The sequence below is a fragment of the Ovis canadensis genome, chromosome 2, assembly GCF_042477335.2.
Source record: "Ovis canadensis isolate MfBH-ARS-UI-01 breed Bighorn chromosome 2, ARS-UI_OviCan_v2, whole genome shotgun sequence".
Taxonomy (NCBI): domain Eukaryota; kingdom Metazoa; phylum Chordata; class Mammalia; order Artiodactyla; family Bovidae; genus Ovis; species Ovis canadensis.
In genome coordinates this window covers 162313170-162338053 of record NC_091246.1, presented here as the reverse complement: position 1 = coordinate 162338053, position 24884 = coordinate 162313170, and the positions used below count along the sequence as shown (strand labels likewise).

General features: G+C 35.1%; 2 protein-coding genes across 16 annotated transcripts in view; one reads left to right on the top strand and one right to left on the bottom strand.

Moving 5' to 3' along the window:
• FMNL2 (formin like 2) overlaps positions 1-3939 on the top strand; it is a 332517-nt gene extending 328578 nt beyond the window's left edge. For 2 of the 4 annotated variants that reach the window (XM_069577505.1, XM_069577508.1), the window contains one exon: positions 1885-3939. In XM_069577505.1, the coding sequence (XP_069433606.1) occupies positions 1885-1994 (110 nt within the window). In that variant the 3' untranslated portion in view covers positions 1995-3939. Of the gene's footprint in view, positions 1-32; positions 127-1884 lie in introns of all 4 variants that reach the window. The other 2 variants (XM_069577507.1, XM_069577506.1) reach the window with 2 other exon arrangements.
• Positions 3940-9218: 5279 nt separating this feature from the next.
• Positions 9219-24884, bottom strand: part of PRPF40A (pre-mRNA processing factor 40 homolog A) — a 59859-nt gene continuing 44193 nt past the window's right edge. For 6 of the 12 annotated variants that reach the window (XM_069577516.1, XM_069577517.1, XM_069577510.1 and 3 more), the window contains 14 exons: positions 24497-24661; positions 23552-23660; positions 22455-22605; positions 20829-20962; positions 17105-17219; positions 16844-16947; positions 16631-16747; positions 16199-16336; positions 15856-15951; positions 13803-13889; positions 13620-13716; positions 13475-13536; positions 11526-11657; positions 9219-10243 (listed from right to left, as the gene is read on the bottom strand). In XM_069577516.1, coding sequence (XP_069433617.1) covers positions 10151-10243; positions 11526-11657; positions 13475-13536; positions 13620-13716; positions 13803-13889; positions 15856-15951; positions 16199-16336; positions 16631-16747; positions 16844-16947; positions 17105-17219; positions 20829-20962; positions 22455-22605; positions 23552-23660; positions 24497-24661 — 1600 coding nt within the window. In that variant the 3' untranslated portion in view covers positions 9219-10150. The remainder of the gene's footprint in view (positions 10244-11525; positions 11658-13474; positions 13537-13619; positions 13717-13802; positions 13890-15855; positions 15952-16198; positions 16337-16630; positions 16748-16843; positions 16948-17104; positions 17220-20828; positions 20963-22454; positions 22606-23551; positions 23661-24496; positions 24662-24884) is intronic. The other 6 variants (XM_069577518.1, XM_069577519.1, XM_069577511.1 and 3 more) reach the window with 1 other exon arrangement.

The following is a 24884-nucleotide window of genomic DNA, read 5'->3' as shown; positions in this document are numbered from 1 at the left end:
ATTTTGTGTTTTTGTTTTTTTTTTCTGTTTAGCTTTAAAGAAGAATAATATCACTAAATTTCCAAATGTTCACTCGAGGGTAAGGATTTCTTCTAGCACACCGGTGGTGGAGGATACACAGAGCTGGCAAGCATCACTTTTTACTTAGCTTCCTCCTCTCTCTGTATGCAGATCAATGATTTCAATCTCTGGCTGAGGGTAATACTGGTGAGAGTCTGAGCAGGGAGAAGTCTTTGCACCTCACATTCCAAAGATGTGAGGCTAAGCCTCTCTGTTGGACTGTTTGGTCTCCTGCTGTGTTCTCACATGTGATGGCTTGGGGAAGGGTATTTGATGGTTATACTTACTTTGGGTGTGAGGCTGTCCTTCCCTTAACCCCTTCTTGACTTTTAAGTTACTCGGTGAACCCCATTTTAATCCAAAGAAATTGATTGAGACCAAGTCCTGGCCAGGGAACATGTATAGTCTCTAAGAAGGATTAGGGTTTTTAGAACTAATTGCTCTGAGGACTCAGGAACCATGAAACTGCAGGTCACTGCATATCCTGAGCCAGAAATGGAATTGTGACCTCCATTACCACTCTGGGTGAGGAAGCAAAGGCTTGAGAACATTATTAGGCATGCAAAACCATTCTTGGCCTGAATTTAGGAGTAGGGCAAGGTCAAATTCCAGTGAGTCAGGAGCTTATAGGGTGGGGACAGGGCTGAATTGAGCTGAGCACTCACTTAGCTCTGGCTTATTTTGCCATGTGAGAATTAAATGGGCCCAAAACCAGTTTTCCAAGAGAAGTCAAGAAACCTTGGTTTTTATGTTAATTCCCAGTTTAAATTTCTAGGAAACTGTATTTAAAAATTTAAGGTGTCGGCCAAACATCTTGTGGACCAGCTGTGGCCCATCCATTTTCAATCTGAGCAGTGAAGGGTTAAAAAGATGAAATGTTTTAATTCTCATTCCCCTTTCTAAAGATAGGATTTTTTTCTAAACAGAAATCAACAATACTAAGTTGATGAAAGGGAAATACATACTAAACAGAACAAGGGGAAAAGGTATGAAGCCTGCTTTTTCCTTTCAGTGTGTTCTGACTCCATTAAATGGAGGCTACCCTGCCTTATTCGAGAAAGCATGCCTTCATATGCAGAGTGCTTACTAAAATCCGTCTTGTGCGTCTCATTCATTCCTTCAACTTGCTTGAACTGATGTGCAGTGGTTGATTCATTCAAGCGTTTTGTTGTTAGGAATCCTGCCATTCACTGGCAGTACAAATTGGGGAATCCAAGAGGGCCCATACAATCTTTACCCTCTGATGAAAAACACCTTGGGTGGCAGGAAAGAACGTTTAGGAATGGAGTGTTATTTTGATTTAGTGATTGCTTTTGTTCAGTGGTTGACTGATATATCTGATTCACAAAATAAACTGACCTCAGCTCATTTTAATGGAATAATACTGGAAGCCGTGGCTGCAGACTAGGTTTAAGCTCTTTCCTTAATTAAAATCTCAGGACAAGGCAGTCTGTTGTCTTGCAGTTTAAAATTCATTGCAAGTGTTGGTATTCACGTTCTCAAAAAGAAAAATGACTACTAATAGCTACTTCCCAATGGAAGAAACATGTCAAAATGACATTGGCTAGACTCTCTGGCCAGTGACAGAAGTACTCTACTTGTATTAATAAAAGAGCCAGAATCACACCAGTATTACATGCTGTTTTGCTTGACTGTAAATATCAAGGGCCAAGTACATGTTTTTGGCTCAAATTCAGTTTGAAGGGCCCATTAGCTGACTCTTCTACACAAGCTGCTTTGATTGGCTGCCAGCTGCCCTTTGTCTTGCTTAGACACATGGTATTACAGATTGCAATTCTCTAATTGGTGCTCTCCTCTTTACAGATCTTAGAAACCAGCCATACAGACGAGCCGATGCGGTGAGGAGAAGTGTTAGGCGGCGCTTTGATGACCAGAACTTGCGTTCTGTTAATGGTGCCGAAATGACCATGTGAACCAGAGACCTGCTTGTATGAATAGAGGGTGTGCGTGAATGAAGATGTCCATGTGAACTTTCTGTGCTACCATTTAACTGCAGCCTTGAACATAGATAAAATATTCTAAGGGCTCAGATTTAGCAAACACATAGCAATTTTTAAATGATGGGCTCTGCTTTCAACCTTTGTTAACAAGTGCCTAAAAGTGGAAGTACCTGCTCAGATTAATCAAAGCAATAGGATTTGATTTGGTTAGTATCTTTTTACACGTTTGTTATTTTTTAACCAAAATACAAATTTCATATTACATTCATTACCTGCCATTGTGATTGTCCCATGATGGCCCACCCTGGTTTCCTGATAAGTTGTAAATAACACGGAATGCATCTGCTGTGGGCTTCCTTTGCTGTCTTTTAAGAAGTTAATTTTGTTTTAGCCATACCTGTCAACTTTGTATTTTTAAGGGCTTGCAGCACAGAAGGAAAAAGTCATGTGATAAATTCCTTTTGTCTGTACCCAAGCCCCAGCCAAGTACAAATGGGATATAACTGCAGTGGCACAGAAGTCAGTCAACTTGTTTCACATTCTGCTTCTGTGCTGGGGCACGATGCCTCACGAGATATTCATCGGTATGAATGAGACCATACGATGGCATACAGATATTGTACAAGACTTATTTGCAGTACTGTGTTCTTCAGCTAGAGGCAGCTTTTAAAAAATACAAATGTTTATTAATTACCACTAAAATTAACATCTCAGTAATCAGTATTAGGATTTCTGAGGACCACTATGGGTCAATCCTGAGAATAGAAATCAGTGCCTTGCTAGCCAGGGAGAAGTTCACTAGCTCTATGAACAAGCATTCAAGATTTACTTCCGCTAGCAGAGTAGTGTTAGTAACCTGGCCTTATCACTCTGACAATCGCAGGGTTCCCCCCTCCTTCTTTTTGTAGGTTGGATTAGATATATTTGGCATCGCACATCAGAGCTAATAAATTCTTGTACTTCCCAGACTACCTTGTGGGGAATTGCAATTAAATTGCTGAATTACATTGGTATTAAGCTTAAATGATATGTAATGGCACTAAATGGCCAACAAAGCCACTGTTGTTCCTTCATCTCTGGCAGGGCACTTGATCCAAAGTCAAAAACTGGACTGAAGCTAATTTGTAATTTTCATCACACACATTCTGCTTCTGGCTTACCTTATTGGTACATTACACCAGTATATTAATTGTAAAGTTTATTGTATAGTATTTAACCACTGAATTTCTTATTTTATGTTGTGCTCATGTGAACTCCTTGGTGAAGGTCCCATTTCCCTTGGATAATGTGTAGTTATATATCTCTTTTTAAATGTACAGATATTTTGCTATGAAATCGGTGCAGTTTTTTATGGTTTTTACACTTCTCTTTAATTCCCACCTAAGCCTCTGGGTAATATTGTAAATATTGTTTAAAAATGCATCAGCCTATGCTATACAATCTGAATGTTATTTTAACTTATAGGTTTTTTTTTTAATATATATTTAACTTCAAGGACAGTTTAGGGATCAGTTACCACATTTCACTTTAGCGTTATCTATTTACAAAAAGATTAAACTGCCACCTGCTAGCACATTGTCATAATGTGTACTTTAAAAAAGAACATGCCAAGATTGTGTCTGACTCATTCAACATTTCATTTTGATGAAGAGTGATTTGACCATGAGATTTAACACAAATAGTTGGTCCTTTACCACAAAGCAGCTGTTTTCCAAAGCTCAATACTGATGAACATATGTTAAAATGGGCTATTTATTAATCTACAAATAGACAATGATATTGGCATGTCCTTTTCTGTTTGTCTCTTAATGGGCCTGCTTCTTAGCAATATTAGAAATGTTTTATAAAAGCAGTTCATGTTACTTTCCTGGTCTTTTCATGGCATATGAGCAAATAAACTATTTACACTACTATCCTGTACTGTGTTGTAGTCTTTCAGTGTACACCTCAGCGGGTTTTATGTGCCAGTTTCATGCATACTCTTTTATCTTCTAGTGTGCTTGAATTCATAACCTAAATAGACTTGGTAAAATGCAAGGAAAACTCCTCCTTCTACAAAACTCCTGGTCACTTGCTGTACGGAACGTAGGAACCAAGCAGATTTTAGTATTGAGTATTTTAGCATGGAGATTTAGTATCTCCAGAATCCTAGTTATGAATTTATTCCTTCCAGAGAAAAAGCACTTTCTTGGTGAGATACTGCCTCTCAACATTTGTATATTCAGTCTACTAGTGGATTGCAGATAGGCACCAAGCACCGAAAACATCTGTGCATGCGTGCGTGCGTGTGTGCGCACGCACACACAGATATTTGTCATTCCAAGTCACCAGAGTATATTCTTAATATATTCATTTAGTATATTTTTTTAGGGAAGCAAATAAATTTATAGTTTAAGAAAGTGTCCAAGTGGTTTAAAAAACAAAGGGGCATGAATTAAGTCTTTATTGTGATAATCTGGAACCAAACTTGCAATATTCCCAAAGTAGACTTGTAGCTGAAACTTTTAAAACAAAAAAAAGTTAAAATTATTAAGACTCTTGTTTGTTTTGTACCAGAAGTGCCTCATGGTAAAGGAAATCAGGTCATTAGTATTCTGTCAGGATATTTTCAAGAATAAACTAGAGCAATAAGTTAAAATGAGGTGGATATGGTTAGGTTTTGGAAATTTATCAGTAGCACCCATTTTTAAAGATTCTTCTAATGACTCAGAGGTAAGTCTATTTGTTTTTCACTCCCAATCTTTGCAACTAAAACTCTGTATCTTAATCCAATAAAAGTCACTGCCAATGACACTGCAGTGAATGTCCAGCAACCCTGCTCACTTAACAGTGCTCAGTGGTTAATGGAACTTGACATCCACCACTGACTCTGCTGGTTCAACATACTGGATTTTGTAGAATCACCTAATTTTACACTGTGAAATATACTTTCACAGTACTAGATTTACAATTCACATCTATTAATTTTAAATTTGATAAAATGAAATTCTTAGCCCTAATACATGTTTTTATCAGAAATGTGTCCACAGACAAATAGTATACTATCAGCCCACTTTGTGCCAAAGGATTAATCTTCCACTTTTTCTAAACGAATACTCCCAACTATTGCTAAGAAAAAAATCTGAAGCAAGAAACAAATGCATGGACAAATGTTGATATACTTTTTTTGTTCTAACTTTTTATAAAGAAAAGCAAGTATTAACATTGAGAAAACAACGTGGGCATATCACCCCACAGCACAGAACTGCTGCAACGACAGTGCTTAAAGGAAAAGGCTGACACAGATCCAATTTAGTAGATATCATTTTTCTAATAAATTATATTTATTTACAAAAGGTCTACTTTTATATAATTGAAGTTCTTTACATCAGAACAATATATGAACAGAAGAGAAAATCTGTAAGTACAAACACAAAGTAGAAACCTTGTTCCTTGTTATTACTCACCTTTCAGAAACAAGTCTTCATTTTAGTTGTAGAGGTAGGCAAGAGAGCAACACCTACCAAAAAAGTGTGCAGGCAGGACCGAAAAAAAAAAGATTGTAATTACCACATTTAGATACCCCCCAAGACAGCATAAAAGAAGGGCATCAAGAAATGGCTTAGTTTGAATATGGTGTGAGATTAGACAGCCACTTTGTTTCAGTCTGAATGAAAACTGGAGGTAAGCTAGTTCCCCTCAAATGCAAACATCAACCTTAAACCTAGGACAAATTACCATCAAGTTAAGTATCAATCACAAATAATGATGAGATGGCCTTGAACTAGATCATACTGACTCACAAGAACAGTTTTTATATAGTGATTTTTTAAAAAGCATAAAAAATTCACTGCAATTAAGAAACTTAAGCCAGATAGAGAAACCCAGTATGGTTGGGAGGGCTAGGGAGAGTATGTGGATAACTGGAGCAAAATCTTCCCCTTCCTAACTCACCTTTAAGTCAGCTCCAGTAGCACTGCAAGTGCATACATGCCCTGTCACTATCATTCACCTGTTTTGTCAAAAATGGCCTGAAATGATTAGTTCTCAGAACTTAAAATAGGAATTTTGTCTAATTAGGGCCTTTAGATCAAGCTCTGATCTAAAGTCAAAAACTGGACTAAGGAGGAGCTAAAGGTTAGCTCCTCAAAAGTCACTACTTTCAAACCACTACTCTTGTAACAGAAGTATGTGTATGATATGAAAGAAGATATGCTTCAAATCATCACAGGGGATTGCCTTTCCTACTCAAAAACCACATGAAAAGTTGTATGTTCTCATATATAATAACCATTTGGACATTTCTGAAGGAATGGTTAAGACTGAGGCACAGTCACTAGAACGTCTCTTCACTGAACTTCAGTTAGTTTGGGGTTCAGTATGGTTTATTGCAATGATGCTTTTTCAAGCCCTTTAATACAGATGACAAGTACCACGGATGCTGGGTGAGCACATCTGTCAACTGATATTTTACTTTACATTCACTCAATAAATGCCTACTATGTGCCAGGCACTCTTCTAATTTGCATGACAGTGAGTGAAACACAAATCCTTGCCCCCAAGGAATCTGACCACCACCTACATCAAAATGGTGGAAAAACACAAATCCTTGCCCCCAAGGAATCTGACCACCACCTACATCAAAATGGTGGAAAAACTTAACAGCAAGGTAAGAATAAGGAAGGTAAGAATGATTAGATTGCTATACACCATTATTAGAACCATAGAATGAAACTATGAACTAAGAATGCATTTCCATGAAAATTACTTGGGATGTTACTTTGCTTTTCCTTCATGTAAAATGAGTCCTAGAAAATGTAAAAAAAAAAATTGACCTGCTATTGGGAGAGACTTCCCCCAGGGAAAAGAAAAAGTGATTTAAGATAAAGGAATTAATGTGCTTTGCCTCAATTTTGCTTTTAGAAGTGTTTATTTAGTTCTTTAGCTTTGCAATTTACATTTAAGTTACATAATCAACACCCTATAAACTCATTTAAAAAAATGCATTCATTACTCTTTGCTGGGTACTATTTGATGAGAAACTGCTCTCTCAAATAGTATCCAAGTTTTAAATAATCCTTAAATAAAGGATTTACCCCTATCTGGATGCAAAAATAAAAGTGGCTGCCTAGTCAGCACTCAGTTGATCATTAACACTGGAAGAAAACCAGGATCACCTAGGCAAATGATTCTTAACACAAGATGCAGGCCCCCTGGTAACTGAATGAAAACTATGGACCTTCTTTTCAGAAAAATGTATACAAATATTTGAAGTTTAACAGTCTTACCACTGTGAATTAAAAGACTGTTTTACTCTAGGCCAACCCCTTTCACACTATTGTTGTACACGGGGTGCAATTAGCAAAGATCAAGATGAAATGGCTGTGATACTTTGAGTATTTTCAGATTTACTGGGAGGCATAAAAATTATTTTCATTGTTGAAACACATGAATGATCTATAGGTTGACGCTCCTTTGGGTAATGATAATGAAATGGCATCACTATATTAAAAATGTTGGGACCACTGCTTTTATTTAAAAGTTTTATGTTGTTTAAATACACTTGGGAGAGGTGCAAAGAATTCTTCATATGTCATTAACTTTTTAAACCAATTCAATTTTTCCACATAGGAATTAAATACTGGAATTTTATACTGGAAGGAATAAAAAACAAATATTTGAAGTCCTAATTTTGATTATTAAGCATGATATTAAATGTATTACTGAATTTAATCCAAGAGTGCATTAATATTAATGATAATGAGGGAAGATAAGCCCTTAACATTTACCTAAGTCTGAGGCTTAACTGAAAAGTATAAATTCCCTTTATCTGAATATAAACATACTTTCTGTTTGAACACGTTTTGAACATAACTGTTCAGCTCTATTAAAACCAATATTCTAAGACATTTCAACTTTATTAGACTGAAGACCCAGAAACCTAATGAAATGGATTAAAGATATTCACACATAACTCTTATTTTAATAAAATCTACCCATCACCTATATCCCAGGCCATAGCATCTGTCTGGCAACTTAATGCCATTTGATGGGATCACTACAGGATTATAGTCACTTCAATTACATACTTTATAAAAACTACGTTGTAGTTTTGCTTTACAACTCATTAGCCTTGTTTTTAGGTCAAATAATTTTCATGGTTGGAACAATAAGGAAACTTGAGTTTGTACTGTCTTATGGGAATCTGAAGTTGTGATAAGATAGTATCTCTGTAATACAGAAAGTTAATTTGGAATATGCTAAATCATGTCAATAGTTTAATAGGAAAACTAAAAACTTTAAAGTTCTACTTTAAAAAATCATGATTCATGGAAGTAATTAAAAGTTTTACAGATTCTAAATTCTGTGAAACACCACCAATATTTCTGCCAATATCGTATGTAAATTTTACTTTGATGTCCAGGTTAAGTGTTTGACATGATAAGCAATATTAACTATTATTATGAAGGGGCCTCTGAAAATTAAGTCTAGGCAACTTGCCTGTTGATAAAGTTGTTATATGTTGTGGTTCTAATATACAATAGGAGACTAACGTCAAGCAAGAAACTGGCTTTGCATTTGTTGAAGATAGTGGTTTTTACTTTCTACAAAGTCATGTCATATTTCACAGCAGAAATATGACTTGGCATTGAGAAAAGTTCAGGACTCCCCCAGCCTTCTGCAGCTTTCAAGAGTGGATACTAGATTTAATTGAAACATAGGGGGCAGAGATGGGAAAAGTCATCCCAATATGTCCCACTTTCAAATTCATTAGGATGGTGAAGGGAAAATGAACTTTTTGTTCTTCTAAATCCCAACGTGAAACAGGATTGCCCCAAATGCCCAAAATAAAAAAATACCTAAGGTAATACCAAAGACTATGTGCTAAAATTTACTTATTTACTTAAAAAAAAAAAAAATCTCCTGCACTGAAGGAAAATAGTATAAATTACATTACCAACCTTCAAAAGTTAGCATGTAAAAAGTATTCTAGCTTCAAACCATTGCCTTTCTTAAAGTATTCTGTAGGAAATTCATAGATCAAAAACAAATAGAGGGGCCTGTATGATTTATAATATTCTTAAATATTAAAAAAGGAAAGTAACTTAGCTATGTGGGTTAGATAAAGCAAAATTTTAGGGGTTTAGTATCTTAACCTTTAAAGAATCATACAATTTTTTTTTTCAGAGCTGAGCAGTAGAAATAAATACTAGTACACACTAGAAGAGAAGATTTAATAATTGATAAAAATGTACAAAAATATTCAAATCAGAAATGCTTTAGAATGTGTACCACGAAGTCAATACTTCTCAGTGAGTAGGGAAGGTAAAAGACTTCCTCAATGAAAAAAAGCAAGAGAAAGTTCGGATTAAAAAAAAAAAACTGTTAAAGAAATTGCTGAAGTCAACATTGATTTGTTTTAGACAAGGATATTGCAGCCATCACTTAAAGTTTGGTGGCACATTCTTTAGTAGGTCCTTAAGGCAATATATTTAAGCTAATTTACAATTTGATTTGATGTTAACTTTTTAAACATCACCTCAAAATAATGCCCTCACAGTAGCCTTTTCAAAATGTATTCAGATGTTCCATAAAAAATAATGGTGGCTTTATTATAGCAGTGCTGAGCAGCACCACTATAGTTAAGGGTCTACCAGGTTTCCATTATGAACACTTATTTCTGAGTTTACCATAAAAGATCATATCATTAACCAGTTGGGTAGTGCACAAAAAAGCAGTTTATCAGTTGCTGGTGCTTTTTTTTGTACTACTAGATATCAAAATTTTTCCATTATATCTTCAAAATCCAACTTCTATAAAGTAAATCAAATCACCTCATGACTTACACTTTAGAATAAAGTAGAGACACCTGCAGTTATCAGTAAATTGCCACCTTTAATCCATCCTGCAGTGCCCTATGAAAGGGTCACAGACAGACAGTTATGACTGTATGAAAATATGATTCTTGATACAGAATCAAGTTATTTTCAATTTCCTCTGCTTTTATAAAGTCCACAATAACAATACTTAAATGCACTTTTTTTTTCCTGTGATATAATTAAAACCCAGTGTTATTTCAATTGAACTTAAAATAGAGTCCCTGGTCTGAATTAGACTTTAAATCATACTGTAAACATATTTGGTATAATTTATTGATCATCATCCAGTTGCTCCAAAAGGGTCCTTCTGCGCTTTTCCAATTCCCCTTCACTTAGTTCACTGCCAGAAGTATCCCAATTACCCTGAAAAACAACAATGAATACGATTGTGTCAGTACTCAAAAGGGTAAATAGTAGTGAACCTTTGAATAAAGAATACAAAATCTACATGGATTCTCTTCCACAAAAACTAAGGCATCACAGACTGATTAAAGACTGATTTCTTTCCCAAAAGCCTACTAATGAATTAACCAAATACTCCCTGGTTACTTGTGGAGTAAGTAACCAGGGGAGACAGTTCTCTCACAACGGAACTCTTCTAAGGTGTTTACTTTCAGTTTGACATGTAGATCAGGGAGAATAGTATGTATCCATTTCTTTTCCTTCCTTCTACATAACTGAATATGAAACATCTTATTTCCATTTAATGGAAGCTGGGTGTTCATTTTCTAAGTATTCTTCATTAATTTTTCAGAATCTAGGTTATCCTGTGCTTTATACTAAAGTATTATCTTTTCAGCATTATTATATTGTACCCAGAGTTATTAGGACAAGTTAGGCTGGAAAAACTTTAAAAACAACAAAAACCACACAAAACATTTTGAGAAGGAACTCAACTCTTCAAACATAGAGTGTTCACCTATATTTTCCATCACCCTTCAGGGATCCCATTTAATCTAATGTAAGGACACTTAAGTCACTAAGTAGGTACAGAGGAAATAATCATTCCTCACCAAAGATGTACATCAGACTCTTCAGTGCTGTTTGAAAACAAACACCTCTCCACCCTATTCCGACCGAAGGAGAAAATCCTAAGGGAGGACGAGGACTTACTACACAGCTTAAACTCTCAGTTGGTAGCTCAGAGGCATTATACTTGCTAAGCCCACAGAATTTGTGGCATGAAAGGCTTGTGTTATATGCTCTGCCACACACATACATATGGGGGAAAACTAAGGATTGACTATGTAATTCAATATTAAAACACTGGATTTGGCTTATAAGATCCCCTTTTGCCCTCACCTCTTCCCTCCCAAATGATTATTATTTCTAAAAGCTGTTGGAAAGCTACGTGTTGAAACAGGATTTACAACGATGCCATATCGAGGGAAAACCCAATTTGAGTTTCTTAAATTAGGCAGAAAACATCCATTGGCATTTCTTAATGAGAATGTACAAAGCTAGAACAACATATTCTTTCTTAGAGGGTTAAACAACAGTGACAGAATGCCATGTTATTTTTTTAATGAATATGAAATTTAGGATGCTTAAATTGGGTCACACATGATGACATACATTAGAAAACTGCTCTGTGTGAAAAGCAGCTAACTGGTAGATACAAAGAGGAAGAATTCTAAATTCTTACAGAATCCTTTCCAGTCTTTTTCTTAGGTGATTTGTGTTTTGATTCTGATCTTTGTCTAGTTCTGTCTTTTTCGCCTTCCCGGTCTTTTTCTTTTTTATCTTTTTCTCTTTCAGCATCTGAGTCTGGAGAGTCCTTTGTAAATAAAAGACAATGTTAAAATGGTTACTTTATTAAAATGCTATTAGGGAAAAAAACCTTGTATTGGTAATATTTAAGAACACCCACATTTAACATGGTATTTATGTATTCAGCAATACGTGAACCATGAACTTCCAGATGTTCATGCTGGTTTTAGAAAAGGCAGAGGAACCAGAGATCAAATTGCCACCATCTGCTGGATCATGGAAAAAGCAAGAGTTCCAGAAAAACATCTATTTCTACTTTACTGACTATGCCAAAGCCTTGGACTGTGTGGATCACAACAAACTGTGGAAAATTCTGAAAGAGATGGGAATACCAGACCACCTGACCTACATCTTGAGAAACCTATATGCAGGTCAGGAAGCAACAGTTAGAACTGGACATGGAACAACAGACTGGTTCCAAATAAGAAAAGGAGTACGTCAAGGCTGTCTATTGTCACCCTGCTTATTTAACTTATATGCAGAGTACATCATGAGAAACGCTGGGCTGGAAGAAGCACAAGCTGGAATCAAGATTGCCGGGAGAAATACCAACAACCTCAGATATGCAGATGACACCACCCTTAGGGCAGAAGAGTGAAGAGGAACTAAAAAGGCTCTTGATGAAAGTGAAAGTGGAGAGTGAAAAAGTTGGCTTAAAACTCAACATTCAGAAAATGAAGATATCTGGTCCCATCACTTCATGGTAAATAGATGGGGAAACAGTGGAAATAGTGTCAGACTTTATTTTTTTGGGCTCCAAAATCACTGCAGATGGTGATTGCAGCCATGAAATTAAAAGACGCTTACTCCTTGGAAGAAAAGTTATGACCAACCTAGATAGCATATTCAAAAGCAGAGACGTTACTTTGCCAACAAAGGTCTGTCTAGTCAAGGCTATGGTTTTTCCTGTGGTCATGTATGGATGACAGAGTTGGACTGTGAAGAAAGCTGAGCGCAGAAGAATTGATGCTTTTGAACTGTGGTGTTGGAGAAGACTCGTGAAGAGTCCCTTGGACTGCCAGGAGATCCAATCAGTCCATTCTGAAGGAGATCAGCCCTGGGATTTCTTTGGAGGGAATGATGCTGAAGCTGAAACTCCAGTACTTTGGCCACCTCATGCGAAGAGTTGACTCACTGGAAAAGACTCTGATGCTGGGAGGGACTGAGGGCAGGGGGAGAAGGGGACGACCGAGGATGAGATGGCTGGATGGCATCACTGACTCGATGGATGTGAGTCTGAGTGAACTCTGGGAGTTGGTGATGGACAGGGAGGCCTGGCGTGCTGCGATTCATGGGGTCGCGAAGAGTCCGACACGACTGAGCGACTGAAGTGAACTGAGAGTGGTGAAATCTGAATTGATAACCTCAAGGAATCTAAAACATTCCAAAGATTCATGGCAACAAGCTGGTCTTTCCTATGGGAAACATGACAGTCTGATAGGGTAAATTATCACTAAAAATGGGTCACTAAATTAGGTGTACCTTCATCCCTAAGATTAGGTGTATCTTGATGTGTACCTAAGACCAAGAACCGAGCATAGAAGAGAAAGTTGCTTAAACTTGTGGTTCTCAACAATAGCTATAACACACACACACACACACACACACACACAAACACACACACGGGTCTTTCTCTAAGATTACTATTTGTTTCAAGTTCACCAAAGGATTTTATTGCAAGATTAAGGTGAACCACAACTATGAAACTCTTGAGCTCAGGTGCTCACCTAAACTCTGTATAGGACCAAGCAGAAATGTCTACTGCCACTGAGAAAGCTAAGGGCAAAAGCTTAGGTGCAGTATAAAAATCAAGAGTCTGCTTACTGATTTATGTCTTCTCTTCTTGCTTTTCTTCTTATGTTTTTTTGACTTCTTATAACTTCTCTCTAAGCAGCATGAAAAGAAAAGTGTCAGAATTTGAGGACATCCAAATGCCAATGACTTTAATCAAGTTAAAAGATATGTTTACCAGATTCAGCACTAGAAGAATGTTCTGAAGCAGAACGAGACTCTGATCGCTGTCTTTTTTTCTTTGAATGGCTGTCATCATCATCTGAATCTGACCCCTACACAACATAAATAATTTTATTCATAATGATGGTAATAAATACTTCAATATACTTATGGTACCATTTGAAATAAACTTCCTTACTGATCGAGAGCGGGAGCGCTTTCTGTGATGTTTTTTAGATTTCTTAGAATGCTTCTTGTTTTTTGAATGATGATGTTGACATTCATGCTACAGGGGCAAAAGAAAAAAATTACAAAAGCTCACACTTTAGATAACAGATCACAGAGAATTTTTAATAGTTTTGCAAGTAAGTTCTTTTTAGAGTAAAAACGACATTCATTTTGCCTTTTTAGGATGTACTCCCCAACTTGAAACTGTGCAAAGAGTTACTATCACTTAAAAGTGAAGAGAACATTTTAACTATCCTATACGTACTCATTTCACATCTAAACACAGGTTTAAAAGTATTAATAAAATACATTTTACAGCAATGAGAATGGTTTGGGTACAGTGGGGACAACCGATACCCTCTATAAAGGTATATGTCTTCAGAACAGTCATACTACTTTCAAAAACAATGAAATATAATTATATAGTATTTATTTGATGAACGTGGCTTTTGTCAGTGAGCTAAGTTCACCACTGAAATAAAGGATTATCCCAGAGCCATCTGTCAAGGAGGTTAGTCTCAGAAATTGAATACAAAATCTACTTTCTTTTCAAGGAGCATTCCCTTCCTAGTCAAACTTAAGATATCCAAAGGCAATCTAACTACACATGAAATCAAAAGAGGAAATGTTCTATGGATTTTAACTATTTTACTAGAACAATGATCAGGCTAGAAGGAGAGAGGAAATGCTGCAGTAGAAGTCCCCTACTCCCAAACCAGGGACTCTCACTTTTTATGTCACTAATTGTTAACTCTTCTTCCTTTTCTACCTCAACGCCCGTTTTTGAGGTCCAAATCCTTTTCTGGTATGTTCAGCTCTTCCCTATGTGGTCATCAGCTCCATTTATGACCTCATCACTTTACCAGCATAGATCATGAAAGAATCTTGTTGTGGACATTCCTGAATTAGGGGAAAATATTAACACACTACACTACAGCAAAGGTTCTCAAAATTAAATGTACATTCCTGTGCTTAAGAATCTTGCAACAATAATAATTCTGATACATTTCTGCCAATGGGGCCTGACGTTCTGTATTTTTAACAAGTTTACAGACAACGCAAATGCTGCTGATCTGAGTAGAAAAGATCTACAGGCCAATAGCACTAGATCTAAAGGCAGCTGAGAGACAACATATGGTACATGTGGGGCATGTTAACAGAGCAAATTGTTGTCAACACTGATACTTATCAAGGACAATAAATCCAAAGAATCATCAACAATTAAGTTACCTACTATTCCCAAAGACCATGAACATTACAAATTTAAGTATATGCTAACTTCACTCTGCTGTGAAGTATAAGTTTATCCATAACTGATGGCAAAGCATACTTGGTAAAAGCACTGGCCCTAGAGTCAAAGCCTACGTTGGAATCCCTTCACAGCAAATTACTTTTCCTCTTGGGCTCAGTTTGCTCATCTGTAACTTCACAGGGTTTCTGTGAGGATTACATTCGTATATGTAATATTTGTAAAACATAACATGGGCACCAAATAATAATTATTATTGGTCAATTTAGCATGTTTACTATCTATAAGTGACTATCTGAAATCTTCATCAAAATACCCTTAATTCAGCTAGTGGAATAATTTGCAATTTTATCATTACTTGTTTTAGCAAAAACTTACTGTTTTTCAGAACATCCCTGTGCTTCCAACACCTCTATTTGAAATATGCTTAAAACCGTTTCCTATCTGCTTTACAGATTCTAAGTTCTTTACAGGTTTATTAATCATTCCATGTGACTCCTAAATTGATGAACTTCTGTAACACTGTATAAATATGAAACATATATGAACTATCTTCACAGAACAGATCTTTACCTTCTCATGCAAGCCTAGTGTGTTTCACTTAAAAGCAATTTCTATAGAATAAACCATTCCCTAATCATCCCAGATAGTTAAGTACATGTATATAAAAGTAGTGTAATTTAGGAAAAACACTTTGATCATTCTAAATTTGATTTAAAAAAATGTTTTACATATTTTTTAATGTATCAGCCAATTACAATAAAACTAAAATTACCTCAAGCACATGCATAAAATCTTTAAATATTCGTTTTCTTTCAGATTCTAGAGTTATATCCTCAAATGCTGGCTCTTTTACAAATCTCTCCCGGATCTGAAAAATTCAGATATGCAATAAAAATATGAAAACTGAGAAAAATATACCAATATGACTAAAAAAACAGCAAGTGAAAATTGACAGCCCAGCCCCCTTGTCTTTATTTCCGTTTCTCCAGTATTCCTAAATGCCATCACAGCTGAGTTCACAATCTTCAAATAACTTCAGTTTATCTCTGTAGCTATGAGAAAAAAAAGATTTTTATTTTCAACTGTAAAAGGAAAAAATTTTTAAGTATACATACATCTTCCCAGACAGCATCCAATTCTATTGGAGGAGTAGCTTGTTTCAACATACTCTTAAATGCAGATTCTTTTCGTTTCATCTTCCGAGCCTCCTCTTTTTCTCTTTCACGTTCACGGGCTTCTGCCTTTTCTAGTAACTTTTAGAAAACATATTTATATATATGTAGTACAATTTAACTTGTGTTAAATTCATTATTCTCCCATCATCTATAAGGTAAGGGTCAATTAATTTTAGCAAAGGAATTTACTATCACTCATTATCTAAGTATATTATCTGTTACCTTATTTGAAACCGTGTCCACTACTCTGTAAAATACTATTCCTATTCCCTTATTTCAGGAGTTTACATACAACTTAAGTATCTTTAGCCAAATGTATTAAGAACTGTTTTATTAATCTAGTTGTTTATAACAGTAAGAATGGTAACTTACACTATTGAAAGCCAGCTTAATATTTCCTGCATCTAATGTGGTTGATCTTTTAGTTGAACTGATTATTGCCACAAAGTCTTCAAAAGTAGTATTTACTTCAACTACAAATCCTTTATCCTAAAAAACAGAAATCTTGTTAATATCAGTGACAAAAAGAACATAGTATTATTTAAAAAAAATATGCCCGAGTAAAAGTTAATAGTATATATTTACCTTCAGAATGTCTTTTATTATCTTCTTTTCATCATGATAACGTGCTTTAAGATCCTCAACATAAAACTTGAAAAGGTCAAGTGCAGTTGATCCTAATGAAAAAACTAAAGAAGTCAAAAGCTAGCTCTAATCAAAGAGCTGCAATTACTTTTTTGTTTATAAAACAAAAGAAAGCACACCCCATGCCCCAAACACAACCACCTTTCCCTGTGGCCCGTTCCAACTATCATAACTACAATTTAGGAAAAAGAAGAATCTCACCCGGCTGACCAAGCATATTAGTGAATCTAATGTCAGAACTAATTGTTGGATACAATTCCATCCAAGATGACATAGAATGCAGTTGTCCATGTTCATGCAGTTCATCTAAAAATATCTAGGGGAAAGGGACAACAACAATGAACTCATTACATATTCAAAAGCCATCGTTAAGAACTTTGGAAATATTGGTATAACATGAATAAAAATATATGTTAAAAATAGCAATATAAAAAACTCTTCCACCAGTGTTATCACAAATGTGTTTAGGTGCAACTGATACTTGCTCTTTGATGAAAGTAAAATCTACTTTTACATAAAGAAACTATTTTGGACTTCAGACAAAAGGACTGCATTACTTTTACAGACTTCAGTTTATGTGCCCCTTAAGACGGGCCATCATTTCCAGTTTATAAATATGTAAACAAATAAATTCAAAACACTGGGTATTATTACAAATAATGAGGCTAAAGAAGGTACATGCACTTTTACTGTAAAACGTACTTTTTGTTTTTAAACACAACACCTGATGTGTTCTGGAAGATTTATTTCTTATTTAATTTTTTTTTCTAAGAGGAAGATATATTAATTTTACTAAAGCAATACATAGAGTTTAGGGAACTAGAACTTAACCTCCATGTCTGATTTTAAAACCTATTTCTTTTTTTCCATATTACTGTTATAACAAACAAATTTTTATAGGCTCACTTTATTATTATTATTATTTTTACTATTTGCTTACTTTCAGGGCAACATATTGACTTCAATAGTATGCAATTTTCACATTTGCTGCTTCCTGAAATCCTTAGAGAGTTTAATGTTATAAATGTCCCTAAACTATGGTACAAATTCTATTCCTAAAATTCCTATACCTGCACTGTTCAATACCACAGTCGCTGGTCAAATGCAGCTAAGTATCATGAAATATGACTCTGAATGAGATGTGCTAGCAGTATACAACACACAAAGATTCTGAAGGTTTAGTACCAAAATAAGTATTTGTTGCATGTTAAAACGAAAATATTTTAGGTATACTGGGTGAAATAAGAGGTTACTAAAATTAATATTAGTTAAATTAATAAGAAATTACAATCATGTATGTGGCATACACATTTTTATTGAATAGCACTGCCCTGAATGATACCAGACATATAGCCCCACTTCTCTCCAAATGGGAATAAACATGTCGATTCAGTCTCTATATCCAAAATTCTTTCTCAAACTTAAAATTTCTATCCTTTCATCCTTACCCTTCAACATAAATGGGAGCTTAACAACACCCCTGCTATGTGATCACTAAGTGATCACACTTCTCCCTCTGTGGAATCCATAAAATAGCTTGGAAACCATCTTCAAAGATGCTCTCTAGGATCTTAAGAATCTACTCTATCATATCTGCTTTGCTAGTATTTGTTTCACTTCTTGGCTGCTAAGATCTGATAAGTAACAGAATTTTGACACTGAATCTACATCAGTAATGATGAAGTAGGAAATGGCAACTCACCCCAGTATTCTTGCCTGGGAAATATGATGGACAGAGAAGCCCGGTGGGCTACAGTCCACAGGGTTGCAAGTCAGACACAACTTAGAAACTAAACTACCACCACCACCACCACTGTTTCAACAGTCAATCTAACTTGAGTGATAATTAGAAATAACTTGAGATTCTTTTTAAAATATGAATTAAAATAAAGATATTTATAATTTACTTTTTAAAGATCACCAGATAACTTTGATGTGAATTCAGGTTTGAAAACCATTATGCTAAAACTGTATGGCTTTTACTCTCCTTTATTGGGTTGGCCGAAAAGTTTCTTCAGGTTCTCTCCTAAGATACTATGAAAAACCCAAACAAACTTTGTGGCTAACCCAGTATTTACTAACCCCATCTTGGGAAGGATGGGGACAAGATGGAAAGCAAGCTGCTTCAAAGATGGCTGAGGCTGGTTTTCAGGAAGCAGGAAATCTGAAAATTGCAGAGTACTGAAGTCAGTATGTTTCCCTGAAAAGTAGGTAAATAGTAAAAATAATAATAAAGTGTGCCTAAAAAAATTTTTGTTTAAGTTATAATAATAGTAATATGGAAAAAAAGAATAGGTTTTAAAATCAGACATGGGGGTTAAGTCCTAGTTCTCCAAACTCTAAATGTATTGCTTTAGTAAAATTATGCATCTTCCTCTTAGAAAATTAAATAAAAAAATAAATCCTCCAGAACACATTAGGCCTTATGTTTAGAGAAGGCAGCTCCCAATGCTGGCACTAATGACTTCTTGGAGCTCGTAAACTTTTGGGGGGCACAATGCAGGATGGGAATCCTGTACATTGGAAGATGTTTATCAATACCTCTGGCCTCTATCCAATTAGATGTTAGTAGTAACTTATCCCTAGATCATGACCATCAACAAAATGACTAGTTCAATACCACTCACTACCTCAGTCTAACTCAATAATCTCTTTTCCCTCATTTCCTTTCCTTCTTTTTGGTCTCCTTATATATTGTCCATGATATAACTACTCATATATACTTGAATAAACCTTCAAAGATTTTACTTAGTAATAGAATACCTTCATCTTTGAATTCTTTCTTCATTCCTTCCATCTTGACTGGTCTCTCTTACCAAAGAAAAGCTAGTCTTAAACCCTGAACTATTTAATCAAAACATCAGACAAACGTCTAATTTTGCCTCTACTTTTAATCTGGGCTTAAGCCTAAAATATTTAATCTGATTCTTAAGCCTAAAATATAGCTTTGTATCACGTTAGTATATGTCTGGCATGGTTTCTGATTACTATTGATATAATTGGACAGAGGAGCCTGGCAGGCTACAGTCCTTGGGGGAACATGACTTGGTGACTGAACACAGCAAGCACACACACAAAGCAAAAGCATGTTCTATTGGTTCTACGAGAGACATTCAGCTCAGTAATCTTCCTCTGCTGCTCTGCTTTCTTTAAAAGGTCTATGTAAACTTGAAGAGACCTACTGAATCAATTTCTGAGGGTGAGGCTCAACAACCCCTGCTTTTAACAATACTCCAAATGATCCTTTGGGAAACTACTAAGATAAAAGAAAACCATCAAGAGAAGTAAACGTTACATTCTTATGGAATGAAGACTGCAATAATGCTATTGGCTGTGGCATTTAAGGTGACTGGTGATCTTGGCACCATGGGGAGTTGCACTTACCCTAATACAGGATTTAATGAAAGAGATCCAGTAATTAAAACATGACATAGATTAAAAAAAAGGCTATACAAAGAACCTGTAATTTTAGCTCCTCTGTATAGTGTTTAAGAATTATGGCCCATCCTCAAAAGCATACCACAGCATTCAGCATTTCCTATAGTTCTTTAAAGACCTAAAAATGAATCAGTACCACTGACTCATCACACATTTTATTTTCAGTCCTCCCTTATGCTATTGATTCCTCTTTCCTGAGTGAAACCATACCTATCAGTGTTCACTTTAAATACCAAATCTGCTATAGCCTTCTGTGTTCCTCTTGCCTAGAATGGCTACTTTCCTTAAGTGGATTCATAACTAACTATAAGTAAGTTAGTTCAGTCGCTCAGTTGTGTCTGACTCTAAGAATTAAATGTCTATGGATCATCTGCAAAGCCCAGGTTAATGATCTGAGACCAGGATTTTCAAAATTGCTTATTATCGCTGTTAAAGGTCATTAACCATATTACAAAATTAAGCTGAAAAACAGAGCTTTTAAAATTACCTGAAAAGATTCTCTATTTTTACGCTGCCGTCTCCTTTCACGAAGCAAACTCTTTTGTTTTTCTTCTTCCTCTTCCTTTTCTAAAGCCCGGATGTGTTCCTCAAAGCAAATTAATGCATCTTCTTTATCCATATCTAGAATTTTTATCAGTTATAAAAAATTAAAACATCAAATATCAGTAAAGAAAGAGGTTTATTTGCATTAACTCCCTACAAAATTCAAATTCACTTTATCAGAATATTTGTATTTAAACTCAAATATAAATTTTAATTATCTAAACAGGGAATGTTTATGGAAAATTTTTTATTTATATAATTATTTCTTGATCTTTTATTTCTTTATGGCCAGGTGCACAGCTTTCAGGATCTTAGTTCTGAGAAATGAAGTATTTCTGGCCATATTAGTAAACAAGGATTTAACAGTCATCAGCAATTGCAGGCCCTAAGGGCACTCAGGAAAGAATAGAGTATCTGCAATCTGGCAGCTATGAGGCTGCAACCACTCCCTAAACTGAGTCCCATGGAAGCTTAGGATGTGGGATAAAAATACAGGATACTGGCTCCAGAGAGCTGAGATGCATATTGAAGGAATGATTTCAGTGAGCCCAGACTCTTACACCTTGCCAAGCATAGAAAAGTGCTAAACTTCTAAATTCCTTGAGGTATCCCGCTTCCTTTAATTAAAAATCATTTTCTGACTTTCAGACTACCTGCCCTTGTTATAAAACTTCTATATATCCCAGCTCCTCCTCTCGCCTCCTCAGAGCAGTCTTCTCATGGTTACTTGAGATGCCCAAGTCTACTGGAAATCCTAAAAATTTCCACCAAATAAAACATAACTCTCAACTTCTAGGTGGTCACTATTTTTTAAGTCTACAGCTCCCTGATTCAGGGATCATATCCAGGCCCCCTGCAGTGGAAGAGCAGAGTCCTAACCACTTAACTGTCAGGGAATTTCCACATGGAAAATTTCAAAAAGACTTCATTAAAACATACTCCGAATTCAAGGATGAAACCGAGATAATACATACGACACAAATAATGAAAATAGAATTGTGATAACTTGGTTAGCAATATCAGAATTACCCAAAGAGCTTTTGAAGTATAAAATTCTATGCCTCCCCTCAAACCTACTGAAGTATGGTATTCAAAAGGGTAATCAAGAAAGCTGTAATTTAATAAGCAACTAGGTAGGTCAAAAATAAGACAGAACTTAGGGAAGCTTACTATAAGAAAATGCTAATACACTTTTTTTTTTTTTTGGCCTTTTGCAAATCTCTATAAAGCCATTACTACCTCAAGAGCACAGTATGATAAATCTGGTCACTAATTTAGTTCCCATTAAATCACAAATAAATAGCAAGGCAAAATTTCAGGTTTGTCCTAATAAATATATTTCAGTTATACTTGACAAAGCTAACTTCAGATTTTGGGGAAAATATTTTGTATTGAATCACAAAACTCAGAAAGAAATATCCTATCTAGAAACAAACAAAACAACTTTTCAGGAATGGACAAATTGTGCAAAATTCAGTTAGTGATCTCATTAAAAAAAAAAAAAGTGACCAATTTTCCCTGTTAGACAACTGTTTAAAAACTATTCCTTCCACTTAGTTGTAACTCTCACTTTGTAATTCCTCATCCTCTGCAAAAGTTGGATTATCCATCAGATACTGCTGGGCTTCAGACCAAGTAGTAGAATATGTCACATTAGCCATGTTGTCAAGTATGTTTTTCAAGGCTTCCCAATTCCTCTTTCGCAACTGCTTTGCTTGCTCCTAAGTAAAAAATATGAATATACGTTTTAACGTTCAAATAAAGCATAATGTATGAAATGCAATCTATGAAGGTTTCCTCATATTCTGATGTCCAAACTTCAAATGCTACCCATTTACTTTAAATATCAACACTCTTTACCTTTTCAGTACTCTTGCCTAACTGCTTCTCTCTTACCTTCAATTTTTTTAACTTCTAAGACTAACCTGGAATTCCCTCTCCGCCTCACAAAATCTCTCTTCCCACAACTATGTATTGTAGACACTGTCCAAACAAAAGTTACTGCAGACAAATCACATAACAGGTAAAAGATAATGTGTTCAACCACTTTCAGTGATGTTCAAATTTTTGTTAATAATACTTACATTTCTATAAGTCTCCTGGAAGACTGGATAACATATAACTTAGTAAATAATGAAATAGACATGAGCAAAACTAAATGTATTTGCAGGACAGTTATTTCAAAAACACTACCCTACAAATACATTTTAATACAAACACATTTTAACAATTACACATTACTGCTATTCTTTTAAAATAATCATAAATTAATGCCCTGTAAGGAAAAATACTGAGTATTTTCTAAACTCAAGCTAAAAAAAAAAAAAAAAAAAAAAAAGCATTTTCTAAGTGGGCGTAAGACAGACAATTAATGACAATCTAGGTATTAGCTACTTCAGTAGTTGTGGCAGACTTAGTTGCCCTGTGGCATGTGGGATCTTCCCTGACAGGCGCTGAATGCATGTCGTCTCCATTGGCTGGTGGATTCTTAACCACTGGACCACTAGGAAAATCCAAGAGCTATCTATTTTTAAGTTAACTTCTAATAAACAGATCTACAGCACCATATATAGTAGATAAGCCAACAAGAATGGACATGTTATAAAGTAACTCCTAAATAAGAAACATGTTGTTTAATCTATAAATACTGTTAACAGTGAATAATACCTTTTCTTTTTTTGAAAGAAAGAATAAAACATCTTCATAGATTTCAAGACGATCACGTTCTGATATTGCATTCCAGACTTCCATCTCTCCAAACATTTGCTCTGCTTTTCTGTTTGTTAAAAAGAATAAATGAATGTTTCTGTATTATACCATAAAAAGTAATTTTAAACCATTTAAATTTTATTCTAAATTTAACACCACCAGATGAACACTCTTCCACTCTTAAGTTCATAATGGTATTATAGAGGAAAATTTTTTGGAAATTTAGAGAAAACAAGACAGGTCAAGTCTTGATTTCTCCTTAGAGACAGTGGGGACAAGTGAGCAATGTTTTGCAGTTAGGACTACCTCTATTTCTTAAGGCAGCTACAGAGACTTCCAAACCACCCATGGAACTAAATTACAGACTTCAGCAAACTCTTAAGAAATTTAGTTAACAGATAAAACAACACTACTTAAAGAAATGAAGAGTTCTTCAGTAAGGCTTCTCCAGAAGAGTGAGGAAAATAAGAAAACTATACATAAAATGAACCCAGTACCTCGTTGCAAAGATGTTAATACTGAATTACTCACAATCTTAAATAATAAAGCACTCAAAAATGAAGCATGCTAGGTAAATGTAAATTTTCAAAAATGCCACACGTAATAAAAATGGCCCATTTCTATTCCACAAATACAAAAATAACTGAACTCTTATATTAAGAGAAAGGAGTCAACATTTCATTATTAAATAAGTCTTTCTCCTTTTTTGTTGTAGTCCCTAGTTAATAACTAAGTCCTATGAATTCCACATTTAGCTATTGATTTATTTTATGAAGCTACCATATTCACAATCACTTAAGCTTTATTTAATGAGCATCTACTCTGATTAGTTACGGTACCTAGCAAAAAGTCTAACATGGAAACAGTACAGTAAATATACAACATAATCAGCAAAAATCTTACTTGTATCTAGTTGTAGAAGTCATTTTCTCATGATTTTCAAGAAAACGCTGAAAGGATTCCTTAGCTTCTTTGTATTTGGATCTTGCTTCTTCTTTTTCTTCTTTCTCTGTTTGGACTTTATAAGCATTAAAGGCCTGCTTTTTTTCACTCAACTTTGCTAAAGCACTAAAAAAAAAAAAAAAAAAAATCATGTAAGAGTAAATGAAGATGGATCAGATATTAGTGTCTTGAAAAAATATTTCATTCACAAATTAAGAAAATTTCAGAAAGTTAACTAAACACAACACAGAAAATAATTTCTACTTTAAAAATTAATTCTAGTATCTATAAAAGGGCACCCACATTGTGTGAGAAACCTTTTTAACTTTTGGTTCTTATCAGACATAAA